We start from the raw sequence: 16039 nt of genomic DNA, 5'->3' as shown, positions 1-16039 counted from the left end.
CTTGTCTATAATATGGCTTGTTGCAACTTGAGTTTAGTTGGTACATGCCATGCGTACATGCAAAAAAGGTTGCAAACACCATGCCAACAAAAAAGGTTGTTACTTGCCATGCACTATTGTACATCGTTATTACATGCCATTCTATATCAGTTTTCTGTCAAGGAGGATGCATTGGTTATTTATTGATTATTGTAAATGTTGAGATAAAATATGATACATAGAAATTACACGAAAATAATGAATTGACAATAAGTTTTGTAGTGAAACAAAATTCATGTAGAATAAGGGTACAATAAAATTGGATATGTTCTAAACCCCATGAAATGTAATCTTTGACTGATTATTCATATGTTGCTTCAATCATATATTTTTCGTGTGGCTTTTCAACTTATTGGATTCCTTTATTTGATTGTTTCACTGTTTATTTTCTTTCGCTATAGGAACATATAATATAGGAATAATTGCAATAAAGGTAGTGTAACATAGTTCATTTTTCAAAGACATGTGAAACACTTCATAGTCAAAAGGATGCCTTATCCAATTCATGAGACATAACTTTAATTTTATAATCCAAAACATCCCCATCCTTGACAAGGGTTTCATTGAGAAGTTGATAGGGTTGAAGTAAGTTCATATAAGAAGTTGAAAGGTTGAAGTAACGTTTTTCCATGGCTTTCTTCTAAGGTTTCTTTTTCTCTTATTAATATTTTTTTACATTGACCACAATGAAGAAAATTTGCAACAATGTTCAATCTCTCCCAAGTAAGGTGTTGGCAAATATTCTAATGCATGTGGCATCCAATTTAGTTTGTGATTTTTCCAATACAACACTAACTTGCAAGGCTTTTCTTGAAACATTAAAGAAAAATCAAATATTTGAGAATATTTCAATTGAGAAAATGAGTCCAGTCCCATGGCCTAACAGTGAGACAATGTTTCTAAAAATATGCGAAAATGCCAGGAATGTAGCTGCATTATACAAGAAAGGGATGTTTAATTATTTTAGCAAGAGTAAAGTAGAGTCTAGGCTAAGTCACTTCAAGGAAGTAGTGGGTAGAGGTAATGTCGAAGTCAAATATGTGTATGATATTATCTTGATTTGTTCTGAGGGTGAGCGTAAAAATAAAAGGGTTAAAATTTTGTTTTCTCTTAATCATATCTACTCAAGGTTGGGAAGCAAAATAGAGAAGTTGTTGAAGATGATGTGGGTTCGTGTGACTTTAGAGGGTCCAAGAGAATCTATCCTTAAGGCAAAACTGAGCTGCAATTTTTATGATAGTTTGTGTTCAAATCTTAGTGATGTTTGGGAACTTAAACCAAATATATTTGATAACCTCCTTTATTGTGATGTTTGTTTTTACACTACCGAAGTAACTTTATTTTTTGTAATAGTTAGGAAAAACTACTTCAATAAAGTTAATTATCCAAGGAATCAATGTTTTGTCTACTTTTGTTTGTGCCATTGCATTACAAATTGTAATGTGAATTGAATATTGACAAAGAGGGTAATGTCCACAAATGCTTTGTTATAACAGCAAAAGAAATGGTTTGAATTATAAGGAACGAAATGATTGAAGGTATTGATGTTGTTACAACATGCCATGCATCTTGGTTAATTGTTATAACATGTCATAAAGACAAATGGACTTGCTACACGCCTAATGTTCATTTCAATATGATGATACATGCGAAGCTAACAACTTCTTGTGTATGTGCTGTTCGTATAGACATTATTATGAGAAGGCATGGCTACTACTTAATTGTTTATACACAACATGCATAAATTTATTTAGTGACGAGATGAAAAGCGAAATAAATATCTATATTAATTTATGCTATGAACTGAAAAATGAATTCGACTTGGCATATCATTGATTCCATTGTCACCATAAGCAGCTTCATGGTAAGCTCTTTATGTTCTCTATCATTCCTAGCAATATGTATTCTAAGCTTATCAAAAGCTCTTGTAGTTTTTTTTTTTTGGTTTAGGGTTTCCCTTTTCACTTGCCTAAGAAATGAATATACGGTAATCACCTTTAGTGTTTAGAAGATGGAAAAAGGTTCATTTGTAGGTTGATGCCAGTATATAAGGAAAAAAAAATCTTTGAACCCTTGCGATTATGTGTGTTTGGGTCGCTTGTGCTGGTGGTCATATGGGGATTTGAATTGATATTTGGCTTGGATGAAATAAACATAGTGGAAATGATTGAGGTTTCACTTAGCTATTGTGGTTGACTGAAGCATACGTAAATTGCCAAAGATGGTAAATGGCATGATTAAAATTGATTTGTAAAATATTCACCTTCCTTTAACCTTAATTTGTTAAATGGCATGCCTTATATAGACCTAAATTTTTACCTGCCATGGCTAAGCAATAAACTCATAAAGCCCTAAATTTGAGATATTCATAAAATGTTATGACAACATGCCTTGAATAAACGATGGCGGTAGATGCCATGGGTTTGTCAGCTATCGGTGCATGCACATATAAAATGTTGTAACATGCAATAAGTAGTAAGTGGGATTTGTTACATGCCATAACTTAGGATATTTGATGATACACGCCATGCCTTAGTAAACCTAATTGCCACACCCCATGTATAGCCTTGCATGTATAATTTTCCTTATTACTTACTGTTTGTTGGTGGTTGATCTTGATTTAGTCAAACTTACTTTAATGTAAGTAAATTGGGGTGGGTCGTGATATGGGATTTGAGCTTCTTACAATCTTCCACTTCTAAACCCACATTTCTATCTGTTTCCATGCAGATCTTGGAGGATTTATGGAGATACCATTTTTTCTTCCATCCGTTCATTGCAAATTTAGGGTATTACCAAGGTTAAAGCCTAAGTTAATGGCGCCTTAATTACAATGGGTGTATGTCATGGATTTTTTCCACTTATCACCTTTTTTTCTCAATAATAGCCATGGTTAGGAAATACTTACTTCAACAAAGTTAATTCACAATGTTAATCAGACGTTTGAGGTTTAGGTTACGCCATTGTAATGCGTATTGTAATGTGAGTTGGACATTAGAGCCTTACAATGTGAACATATGCGTTGTTATTACAGACTATGAGTAGAGATTGAGTAGTTACACGCCAAGTGTAGAATTTAATATATTAATACACGCACGTTAACAAAATCGTGTTCTATAGGCTTGGCGGATATAAACACTATTATTACAAGGCATCGATAATATGCAATTGTTGTTACACACCATGCATAAAAATCATTGGTCGCAGCATGAAATTGTAATAAATAAATATCTATATTAATCCATGGTATAAAATTAGTACTTAATTGGACTTGACATGTATTTGGCGTTTAGGGTTACCATGATTAGCTTGTTGGTAATCTAAGAATGTTCTCCAACATCCTGAGCAACATGTATTCTAAACTTCTCAAAAACTATTAATTAATTTAAGGTTTAGGGATTTATTTCAATATGACCCCTAATTTAATAGATTTTAATGACTTTTATTGGTTAAAAGATAGCTCCCTTGCATGTTTTATTTTGATTGGGACTAGTCGCCATTTCAGCCTTTTGATTGTTATGTAGTTTGTATGAAATAAAATAGTAGACATGATGACAGAGGTTTCAAACATCTTTTGTATTAAGGTGATGCATTCGTAAATTACTGTAGATGCTAGACAACATGCGTTGAAATAATTTTTTGATACAAGCCATGTCTAATATTCGTTACTTGTTACACGAAATGCCAATTATTCTTAATTTTTGTCATTCCATGCCCAACCAATACACCATAAATGCTAAACCATAAACCCTTACATGAGATAGATGTTCAATCCCATGTTTTTAATAATAGTGATGACTCTACACGCCATTCTTTTGTAGCCCATTGCAGCTTGCATATCTATAATGATGTTACATGCGATCAAGTATTGTTGGGAGACGCCATGCTATGTTCGTAGATTCCTTAGCTTTCACATCAAATAAATCATTTGACAAGTATATAAATATCCATTTCAAATACCGTTTTACGCATAAACTGTTAATATGTATCAAATACAAAGTCATACTGACTGAACAAAACCCATAAATGTTAAAGCAATTTCTTTGAATAATGAAGTATCATATGCCATAAGAATTTAAAGATACCAAACTCTTAATGTGTGGTATTGCTCCATACCGGGTCATAGAATTTTAGTCTGACTGACTTTGCATATAGTGTACTGTAAGGCACACCTCCTCCATGTATAAGGAGGAGTTTCTCGTTTTGTAAACTACATATTGACTTGAAGGAAAAGCACCGACGCGATGGACTAATAGGCTCAGTTGTCATTGACCTTATCCAACTTTAGTATGTTTCATCTTTTTGCAATTTTCAAATCTAGATGCTATTAGTTTGGTCGTTTTTAGCCATACTTAGGCATCGTCCAATCACCACCAATATTACATTATGTTGACATCCCGTTTAGCACCATTAGGTGTGCCAATTATAGCAAACTCCTTAGAGGATAGATCAAATCCAATAATTCCACGACATTTATTTTCATATTCCATAAGCCCACAACTTGTTTTTCATATGACAATCCAATACACAACCCCATCATGATGTGTCCTTAAAAAACCGTTATCCGTGAAGGTTATTGCAAGATAGAATCCTTCTTTTATATACATTGAAGAAAAATCGAACAATTTCATTAAAGGTATTTTTATTTGTAACTATTTTTTATTAGATTACAATGATAAAATTTATGGTGTGTCACATAATCTCACCATGATGTATTAAAATAAAAATTTTTAACATGACGTCTACCAACTTTAATTTGGAGTGTAACTTTTATGTTCCACCTCTTTTAGAAACTACAACCTTTTTTCAGATGGCATGAAACATATTGGTTTCAACATATGTGAACAAAATTTATTTTTGACCCATGGCACCCTAAAACCTACATTTTTTACTTGTGGCATGTTATAACCAACATCATGTGACCTGATCCACATTCCTTTGCTTTTTGTATCATTGTTGTCAAAGTAAAAACGCCATATAGATGAGGCAATTGCTTAGGCTATTACAAATGTGGTTCAATCTCAAATGACAATTGCTTCAATGTCTTCTTTTTTCTTTTCCACCTTGAAAGACTTTTGTTAATCATTTTCATTGTTTTTCAATACTTTATTGCATTTGTCCATTGGTTTTCATGTTAAGGGTATGAGTATCCAACATGTTGTTTACCAACATTGCTCAGTTATAACATTCTTCTATCATTGTCAAATTCAAATGCATTTCTTGGGATGTAACTTTTTTATTTTCATTTTCTAATTTATGACTTTTACACAATATGCATTATGACCAATTTATTACATAGAATGCGTCTATGACATTGTTGTTACAAATCATGGATATAGGCAATTGTTTCTAATTGCCATGCCAATGTTTTTTCTCACTTTCAGACCATGCCTATATATATATATATATATATATATATATATGTATTTTTAATTACACACCAACCTTATATATATTTAGTTACGTCCTATGCCTATATATATTGTCAATTACACTTTATGCGTAAATATACCTTATTATTCTATACTCTCTTAACATCATTTTAAAGTATGTAGCTAATATAATTTGAAAAAATAAATACCCACATGCTTTTACCCTAAATCGAAAAACTAAAAATAATATAAATAAAAAAAAATTCCAAGTTGATACTATAATTTCTAATAAAACTGTAAATTTAATATATTACACTATGTAAAAAATTACACCTAGTTCCACGAGGTAATAATTTACAAGTATTTCTCTTAAGTCTTTTTTAAATCTATTACATTATGGGATATTGTACCAATTATATAATCAAAATGTTGCATCTAGAAAATAGAGTCAGTGAACTTACCCACAGTAACTCATCAGTGAACTGAAGTATTCCAACATTACTCATGCCATTAAACAAAGTACTTGCAGCATCGACATTGAACTCATCTCGACATCCATGGGCCATCAAGGCCAATATGAAAAGGTTTATCGAACATTTCATCATGATCATATAAATTCAATATCTTTAGCTAGGTTTACAAATATTTAACTCGATAACACTTTCAAATGGACAAGTAAACTGAATCAACAACTTTTCAATTGCTGGGTAATCGGACCAAAGCCTTTGAACTAAATGATGATCAACAAAGTCTACATCGCCATTATGGATAATCTTTTTTCATGGAAACGATATGTAAGTAGGGATGTTTATAACAATAATAGTATAAACATATAGTTCCAATTTGATGATTGTCTTATTTCTAAAGAGACTACGAGGTAGCAAACCCCAACAATCCTCTTTTATGGACATTTGTAACTAAAGTACTTTAAGACTTGGACGTAATGCAACAAATATAATACACTCAAAAAAGTCGATAACCATCAAGATTTGATTAATCATGAATAGTAAAAACTAGCAGACTAAGAAAAACTCTAACTACTTGCTAAAATGAAGGTGCACACTGCATCTATTGTGGGAAGCAAAGATAGCATTTTAGACAATATTTAATCTAGTAAAGTATTAACTCTTTCAATGTTGTTGTCGATGTTGCTGTTGCATTCATGTCACCGACTAATGGTTTTCATGTGCTTGGGGGGAGTGCCAATTTAGATATTTCATTTTTCAATTGTTTTTGATGAAACTCAAACAATTGAAATGATCATAAAGGTTTCGAACAATTTTTCTTCAGATTAATTTGAGCCTTAAGCCCAAGTATAAAGGACAATTTGAAAATTCTAAACCCTAAGGTTTCAAATGAGATTTTCTTCAATTTTTAATAGGTGTTTTTGATGGGAAAAAATGGCATTTTGATTTATAACAGTGTGTTAGCGAAACTTCAGTTGATGCTTATTCCCCACAAAAACAAAATTGCATGCAGAGAGTTGAAAGAATATGAAGGTTTGCTTCACAATTTGTCTTCAAATTGATTCTTCAATACCTTAAACCTAATGCATAATTAGTTCAATTTTCTTATATTCCAGACTAAGTTATTACAAGCCATGCCTAAATAGGCTCGTTTGCTACTTGCTAACCTAACGATATTCAGTTAAAACATGTCATGCGTCATCACTAAGTTGCTACATGTCATGCATCATCACTAAATTGCTACATGCCTTATGTAATCACTAAATTCTTACTTACATGCCTAAAAATTCAATTTTTATCCATCATGTCTGACAACAACATTTTTTCACCAGGTTTTACATGCCAAGCCTAAATTGTCCATGTTGTTATATGCCATGCTAACAAATACAATTGTTACACGCCATGCACAACAATTAGCAGATGGCTTGCTTGCTCATGTGTTTGATTTAAAACATCATACCAAGAAACACTTGTATTCGTCCAATAACTTTAAATTCAAATGCAGAGTTTTAAGATGTTAAATCAGCAGTCTTGATTCTCATTACTCTGATTAACTATATACAGATTGAATATCTCTTCACCTACCTTCCTTGAAAACTGTTGCATTATCAAGTTACTCCATTTTCAATATTAATTTCTTTATATGTTTTTTGTCTATCTAAACCCTTTCAATTACTATAAATTCCCATGTAATTCAGCAAGTAAGTGAAGTCATTTATGTAAGTTGTTATCCAAGTACACCATAATTCTTTTAGTTAATTTCACTTTACTCATATCATACTAAATTCTAGTTCTCTTTTATCATTTCTCACTTAAACCTTCAACCATAAACCCTCAACAATTAACAGTCAACAGTCAACCTTAAACCAATGCAATGATGCAAAAAGGGTCGCATGTCCAATTGATTCATCTTCTTCTCTCCTATTCAAACCTTGCCAATTCTATCCATTTTCAATTAGCAATAAGAGACATTAAGATTAATCCTTTGACATTGTGTCCATTTTGGCTTGTTTCTCTTTGTTACTTTGTAATAATGATCCATTGCATTGGTTCATTGATTATACAAAGCATGAAGTTGTTTAAGAGACCGGATCAGAACTAACCCTTGGGGATTTCTTGTTTTTTTTCTTCCTTTTTTGGAGTTAGCATAATAGTAAGGATTTATGGTTTCACCTCTTCATCCTTTGGACTTACCACGACCGATTCCTTTTTTCCTTTCACCACAACATTCTCTTACTCTTAGAAATACATCTACAACAAAATACAATAATGCACATGTAAGCTAGATGCATTGAACAGTTAACCAGAAAAGATCCACGACATTTACTAAATATTTCTTTTGTTACACGACCTATATAATAACTATTTTGTTACACACCATACATATAATATCATTATTGTTACACGTTATGCCTCAATTTCATAACATTCTACACGCCATACATTTAAAAATACAATGATACACGAAATGCCTCAAATTCATTGGCTTTTACACGCCATATTCATGCAATCAAGGAAATTGTCAGATTGTTACACGCCACGCCCATTTTCTCTCCATATGTTACAACATTCAACCTAAATGGCTATGCCATCTAATTAATATCTCTGACGATTTCTACAACTTCAAACAACACCAAGCGTCGTTTAACAACAAAACCTTAAACCATATTCTCAACCAATATGGCATTCAATCACTAACCCCACTCAAAACACAACAAAAGAAATCGACATTTCTTGACTTATTGTGTGTTGTCAACTTCTTTGCTATCACTAATTACTTTGCTCTGAACTTGTTCGAACACTTTCATATCTTTGAGAATGAATGAAATAGTTGTTTAATAATCTTGCCATTTTATATACCTAGTGTTTCTGTTTACGTCAATGTTTAATAAATCAGAGAAAATCATCTCTTGCAACAAGAGGATGGTTTTAACAAATTGTCGTTTATCAAAATCTGGGAATATTTTTTTGACCTATTTACGTGTGTATGATTGCGCATGAATGAGAAAGTTTCATTTAAGGGTATTTTTGTTCAAAAATCTTATCTATTGGCTAAAAATAGTCAAATTTATAGGAAGGGTTATTTAAAAAAAAAACTTATATTTGGAGGTTAAAAAAAATTTGTCCCAATAAAAAACGTATGCATGGATATATTTATAATAGAATATAAAGATTTTTTAAGATTTTTTTTCCAAAAGTTACATATTACTAATTATTAATTTCTTTTTTTTTTAAAGAATTGGGAAAAAGGGATTCAAATTTTACTTTTTAAATATAAAAATCACATATCAATTAATAAATCAAATGCTTGAATGCTCATTGTTAATTTACTTATTTGGAAAGAATGAATACTTTTTGGACTCCAATATTCACCTCTTTTGGTATTTTATTATGAAATTATCATCTGCGATACATCTTCCTTTCATTTCTATTAAGGTTAGATGTAGAGGAGGCCGCTTGTGAGTTGTGACTACAATCACACAAGCCTTCTGTTATCACCCAATTAAAAGGCTAGTACCGGTATCCAAAGCCCAGCAGTGTGTTAGCTCCTCCCTCGATCGTACATTCGGCAGGTCTTAAACAGTTCTTTTGTGATGGACTGGATCGAGTCTGCATTTATAAAAACACAAAGGCCCCATTAAAATAAACAGAGGCTTGACACGAGTTTGTTTCTGTCATCCATTTGTTTCGTTTCTGACGAAATCGGGAATCCAGCACTTGTTTTTAATGCAATTATATTTGTGTAAATCACTGAATGACAAGAAAAAAATAAAAATTGAACAAGCTGAGCAATCAGAGCCGAGAAGAATGGCACAGTCGTTCAAAATGGAATGAAGGGCAGTAACAGAGTGGGAGATGAAATATCAGCCGCTAGGAAAACGCTGACACTCGCCGGCTTTATTGTGGGTTTGGCGTTTGCATGATGAAATTGCTTATGCTTCCGTGCTGTGATGAGTTAACGATTGTTACAGCGCGAGAAATTAACGTGTTGGATAACGATAACATCACCCCTTAATGCTATGAACCTGGAGCTACACCTGGCTTGCATACAATATAAGACCTTGTCTTGGGGATTTTCTAAGACTTAAGTATTTTTCCACTTGGTTGCATAAAGAAGAATTGGTAGAAAGAGAATTCATTGTTAAGTGTTAAGAATTTAAAGAGAAGCAAGGCAACTACATCATAGCTTATAATTGCTGTCCATCTTCAATCTTCAGTCCCAACTGCTTTTACATTCTGCATTACGTCCTGAGCACTTCTGACAAGGTTGCCCCCATCCCAATTCTTTCTAAACCATTTCCAGCTGCTTGTTAATTTTCGGATTTTCTTGTCTTCCCATCCCACAAGCAGAGAGGCTGTATCATAGTTACATGAGAGAATAAAGTGACATTTGATCTGCCGGAAAAGCGATGAAGACATGAAACAGCTTTATCAAGCTCCAAGTACCTTGCACAATTACCACAATTCTCATTCCACATGCACATCTATCCAAATTTCTAGTCACTTGGCTACGCATACAAGTGACCATGATATGGGAGCTATGAAACCCAACACCTTATATCCAGCAAATCCTGGAGCCAAAACTGTCAACAAGAGCATCCTCAAGTAATGAAGTCAATTTGGTTGTGGTTGTACTTCAATCAATTGAAGAACAATGCTCAATGCATGACCCCCCATCCATTTTTTTTTTTTTTTTGCTCAGAAGAGAAAGAAGAATGATGTTGACATATGACTTGAGCGCTACTTCAGCCCTCATGTCATGGAATATGGATTAACATGTCCATCCCCAAAAGTCAACCTCATCAGTCATCATAAACCGCACAAATTATGGTGGATATACCAAAGTCAGGAATAAATCATAAGAAAGCCTTCTACATTGCAATTTGCAGCTCTTCTAGTTGATAAGGCAAGAAAATCATTCCTTACAAGGGATCATTTTACTAAACAAAAACCATCATTCAGTGATTTCAGGGGGCAGGGGGGCTACAACATTGTGATTAAATTCCTGTAATTTTCAAAACAATGAACACAATTGTGGTAGCCAACTGGTAGCTAACCACCTTAAAAGGATATGTCTGGAATATGGACCCTACAGAAAGAAACCAATCACGCATGTAGTTGGTTTTTTATTTTTTCCTCTTCTTTATAAAGTGCTTCAAAATAAATTCTGAACAGGACACACCCAAAAAAAATCCATAATGAGATGTAATTCTTGTATAGCGCTAATGAAAACTAGAAATATAAGGTACAGACTTTGTCAACATTTGTGATAAGACCTATTGACTAATTAATTTCCTTAACCTACAGTATATCTGCAAGCTTTAGCAAAAAGCAGCACCCTAGAAAAGTATCCCTCAAGCCAAACCAACAAATCATGACATGGCATATAATTTTGGGGAAAAGATGATACCTCTTAAATAGGGTTCTCTAAAACTAGATGACTAAAAAGGTTCTAGAAGTCTCAATTCCAAAGAAGAATTTGCAAACTACAATAATTAACAGGCATTGTAGTTGCATTTTCACATATGCTTAGATATGTAATTCTAAATGACTAGATAAAATGAAAAATTACACTTCTGAAAAGAAAGAAAGAAAAAGCAATAAATCTGTCCTGATTGATGATATAATAACTATTTGAGCTACTTGCCTTGGTGCTATATACCGACTAGTTATATTTAATCCCAAAGCTGACAATTTAAGCAATTAGCACCCAAGTATGCTACCTAAGGTTAACAATTTCCTCAAAATTTTTATACCATTGGAAGCAGTCTTTCCAGAGTTACTAAGCTCTTATTCAGCAAAGCCTGGAAAGGAGGCACAGATGCATAAATCAGAAATAGCTACGGTACCATTCCCCAATACACTCCAACATCTATTCACGAATTATTATGCAGCAAAGTTGAGTTCCTCAAATAATCGCAGTCAAAGGTTTCAACTACTTTGTAGCCCAGGATTCTGATCAAATACTTCTGCCCAGAGAAAACAGTTATCAAGTCTACCAAAACCAGGACATCAAGCAATTCATACTAATTGCCAAATGCTGTCCGTGAAAGAAACAACTAAACCGCTATAGTTATCTAGCTAGCTAATCATCCAAAGGTGTATATGACCACCAAATCTTAACCAACGGATTACCCAACCCACTAAAACTAATTTGCACCACTGCTACAAAATTAGCCACATTAGGAACAATAATACACTAATGATAGATTCAAGTTAAACGTATTGAATACTTAAATTCTCAATTTAGGCCAACATATTTCCTCAACTCAACCAAAAAGAAAAGGACAATGGCAACCCACAACTTAATTTACAATACTGTTACCGAGACTAATACTGAAGTTTATAGCCGCCAATTTTCATTATTCAATGCAAGAAAGCATAAACAGCAGTGGAAATGTAAACCAAGAGAGCAGATGAAACCAGAATGACTAAAGCCGTCACCGCATGAACCGCAGACTTACTCCCACAAGACAACATCCCTAACCGGATCTCGATCACATTCACCATTGAAAGCATCAAGAACAAGCATCCCATAACGGACCCCACAGCGGAACCCATCATCCCAAACCTCAAAACTTTAAGGTTAATGTGGGCCCTGAAAGCTTCATCAACATCTTTACTGTTCAACAAGTTGATGGCGAGTTTTAAACCCTGAGCTACCAGGGACGAGAAAAGAAAGAAACTGAAGGAGACAACCTCGAAGACTAAGAGCTTTTTAGCTACGTCGATGTCGGCATCGCAGGGGGCTCGATTCTCGAGGCTATGTTGGCCTGGGGTAGTTAAAGAAAGGCCCACGAAGACGGCGATGGTGAAGAGGGAGTTAACGTTGACAAGGCCGTCCAAGGCTGTGACGTGAACGCTTGTTGTTGATGAAGAAGAAGAGGATGTGGAGGTCAGTCTTCTGGGGTTGCCATTGCTGGTGTAATATTCCTTCGGGTACTCCCCAGATCTGAGAAACAGATGAATTACACTTAGACATCTTTAAAAAATTGAATGTTTTTAATGAAAGAAAGGAACAAAAAAAAGAGAAAAGGAAATTTTACTCATCCATTATTGAATCTTGGAAATTTGATCGTATTGCTTGAAGGGTCTTATGTTTCCTGGAAGAGAAGGGGAAAGGTCGCCAGCTTCCTTACTTTAATTGCTTGTGGGGTTGAGACGTACAGTCCCCTAGGGAAGAGATACAGAGGGACAAGGGAGATGCTTTGCGTTTATATTGCCTTTGGCGTTTTGGGGTGGGTAGGGGAAATTGTGGCAAGAAAGTTGGAAAGTCGCTTTGACACGGGAAATAGCTGGGAGTTTGTTTCAACTTTTGAGAAAGGATCAAATCAATGTCTTCTAAGATAAATAGATTAGGACATGAAGACAGGGTGGAATGACAGTAATGCCCCAGTGTCGTTGCTTCTGCAAGTAAGGTCATGTGGTCCATTCGTCCTAATTTTGGGTATCCAAAAATGTTGTCATAAAAGAAAAACTAGTTAAATCCCTGCTTTACTTGTTGCAACTAGGCAGCATGAAGTCAAATGCAAACCGAAAATCAGAGCTGCCATCCATCCATACATACGGACTGGTTGTTGAGTCGTGCAGATGTTTTCTTATACTACAAAAGATTAAATTATTTGCAACTTTTTCTGCTGGAATTTGGCAGTTTTGGGTACCTGCAAATTACCTCATACGGTTTGGGTCCATGATAATGTGGTGATGATTATCAGTAAATATATCAGTTAGCAGCTGAACTGAATTCAAGTCATTTTTATCTTATAATCAAACTGGAAGTTTTTATATGAAATAAACATTTCCAGTTTCCTATATGTACTTTCTTTTTAAAAAATCAGGATCAAAACAAGTGTTCATCATATTTATATTTACATTTATATTATTAAAATGGAAAGTATGTTTCAATGACACAACAATTGTAGCTTTAGGTAAACTTGAAAGATTACCTATGGGTGACCTTGCCCAAAAGAAAAGGTTTGGTTTTTTCGATCGGTTCGGGGGGAAAGAATTCCTCCCGACGATCGAGCCGATCAGCCGACGAGACCGATCGGCACAACCGACAGTTACAAAAACAACCGTCGGTTACAATAACTGACGGTTGCGGTCGGTTGGGCGGTTCCAACCAACCGTTGCCGAGTCCTAAAAATAAGTGTTCATCATATTTATATTTATATTTATATTATTAAAATGGAAAGTATGTTTCAATGACACAACAATTGTAGCTTTAGGTAAACTTGAAAGATATACGTCTGCATTACATCAGATGATATACTAATAATTGAAACTAAAGCATTTTATTCTCAATATTTTCCATTGTACTCAAACAAACGAGATCACATTACGTAGTTAGTTCATCCTTTTTCACTAATTAAGCACCAAATACTAATTGTGCACCAAATTATGGTCATTGTTTGTTACCCAAGAATGATGCATCTGCAAAAAGTGGGAAGTTTCGGTTTGTAAGGAAAAGGGGAAAATCAGGTGGAAAATTAGAAACTTGAAGCGTAAAAAAAAAAAAAGGTGTTTGATAAGTTTGCTATATTTGGATTATGACATAAGTCGTGATGGTTACATCAACAATGATGGAATTTTGGAAAGTAATTAAAATTTGTTATAATTTTCAAGAAAAAATGTATTTAGTATCAAAATCAAAATACAAATAAATTACACAAGAGAGTAATATCTAGAAAACAATTATCACAACTTGATGGCAGTAGTACAAGGGGATATAGGCACATCACCCAGGAGATCCAGAGGAAACAATCACAGAGTATTCAAACAGACAAAATTGTTACGGTTTTCGTGGGAAATCTTCCCCAAAAACTACACTTCACTAGTTGAAAGTCATATTTTAGAAATATAAGAACATTTTGGATGCCTTCATCCCACGAAAACTTTCCAACAAAGGAAAAGCTTTCAACTTTATTCGTTAGCAATTAGACTTGTCAAAATGGACTGACTCGATTTAGTTCGGCCTAAAACACTATAGGTTGGAAAAATAAAAATTAGGTCTTGCCAATCCAATTTTTAAATGGATTGTCAAAAGCCTAATTTAGTCCTCCACTTACCAACTCATGAGTAGAGCTAGACCAACCTATTTCTTTTTTTGAATAATAAAAGCATGTTATAAATAAAAACATCAAATATTTATTGTCATAAATTGTTTTATAATTTAATCTATAAATTAAATAATAAGAATATGTTACAAATAAATAAATTGCACTAAACATCAACATAAGTATATAATCAAATAAATAGAAATTTCAAGACCCATTTATGTCTTCATCCTCAAGCAAAACATTTGAATCTTGTTTAAACAGTAATGATGTCTTAAAGCTTGAATCATTATCATTTAATATTCATTGTCATAAATGAAAAAGAGATAATGAGTTTCAATCTTAATTAAAATTATTAATTTGACAAGTAAAGATTAAAGATATTAAAATATATAAAATAAATAGTACCATCGATAGCTAAAGAAAAGCTATGCAACCAATTTTTCGTGCACGCATTTGAACATTTTCATGATAGAACGAACTTTTAAACTTTGTGAAGACATAACCACCAGTACTAAAATCAGAATTTGATGCTATTGTAGTAATCTGAATGCTCAATACATCTTGTGCCATAATAGAAGGATCAGGAAAGTGCTTAGTATTGTCTTTCTAATAATTAAGTACATTCAAGTCTTCAAAAACTTCATAATCAAGCTTTGACTTATTTAAATAAACATCAAACTCAGACTTTTCAATAGTATAAATTGTTTCACTTTGAAATATTTTGAACTCTTACAATTTTAAAATACATAGACAAAAAAAAAAGTAAAATAAATTCTCATGTAATAAAATGTTAGCAAAACACAAAACTTACACTAATGATCTTTGATCGCTTGGGTTTAGTTTCCTCTTTGACTTGCTCAGGCAAATTACTCAATAAGTGAGAAAAAATACTTGATGCATAAGTGTTGCTTGCATAGTCTTCAAAGAGCTTGTATAACTATGTCTTCACATTTTCTAGCTTTCCATGACAAGTAGAAACATCAATCTTAGAATAGTAGAATTTTAAGAAATCAAGCTTCATCCTTAGGTCAAGAATAGCTCCAAATGCAAGTACAACACTATAATCCTTACAATACATGTCATATTTCATTTTTCATCTTTT

The 16039-nt window shown here is 33.3% G+C and overlaps 1 protein-coding gene across 1 annotated transcript; it reads right to left on the bottom strand.

Moving 5' to 3' along the window:
* Positions 1 to 12060: 12060 nt before the first annotated feature.
* LOC110408950 (uncharacterized) lies at positions 12061 to 13182 on the bottom strand. Its single transcript, XM_021418111.1, has 2 exons — positions 12925 to 13182; positions 12061 to 12830 (listed from the first exon to the last, which is right to left on the bottom strand). The coding sequence occupies exons 1-2, from the start codon at positions 12930 to 12932 to the stop codon at positions 12245 to 12247; spliced, it is 594 nt and encodes a 197-aa protein (XP_021273786.1). The 5' UTR covers positions 12933 to 13182; the 3' UTR covers positions 12061 to 12244.
* Between the last annotated feature and the right edge of the window lie 2857 nt (positions 13183 to 16039).

This window comes from Theobroma umbraticum, unplaced genomic scaffold (assembly GCF_002168275.2).
Source record: "Theobroma umbraticum cultivar Fairchild unplaced genomic scaffold, ASM216827v3 scaffold_44.0, whole genome shotgun sequence".
Classification (NCBI taxonomy): Eukaryota; Viridiplantae; Streptophyta; class Magnoliopsida; order Malvales; family Malvaceae; genus Theobroma; species Theobroma umbraticum.
Note: the sequence above shows the minus strand (reverse complement) of the source record. Positions and strands in the feature narration are given on the sequence as shown.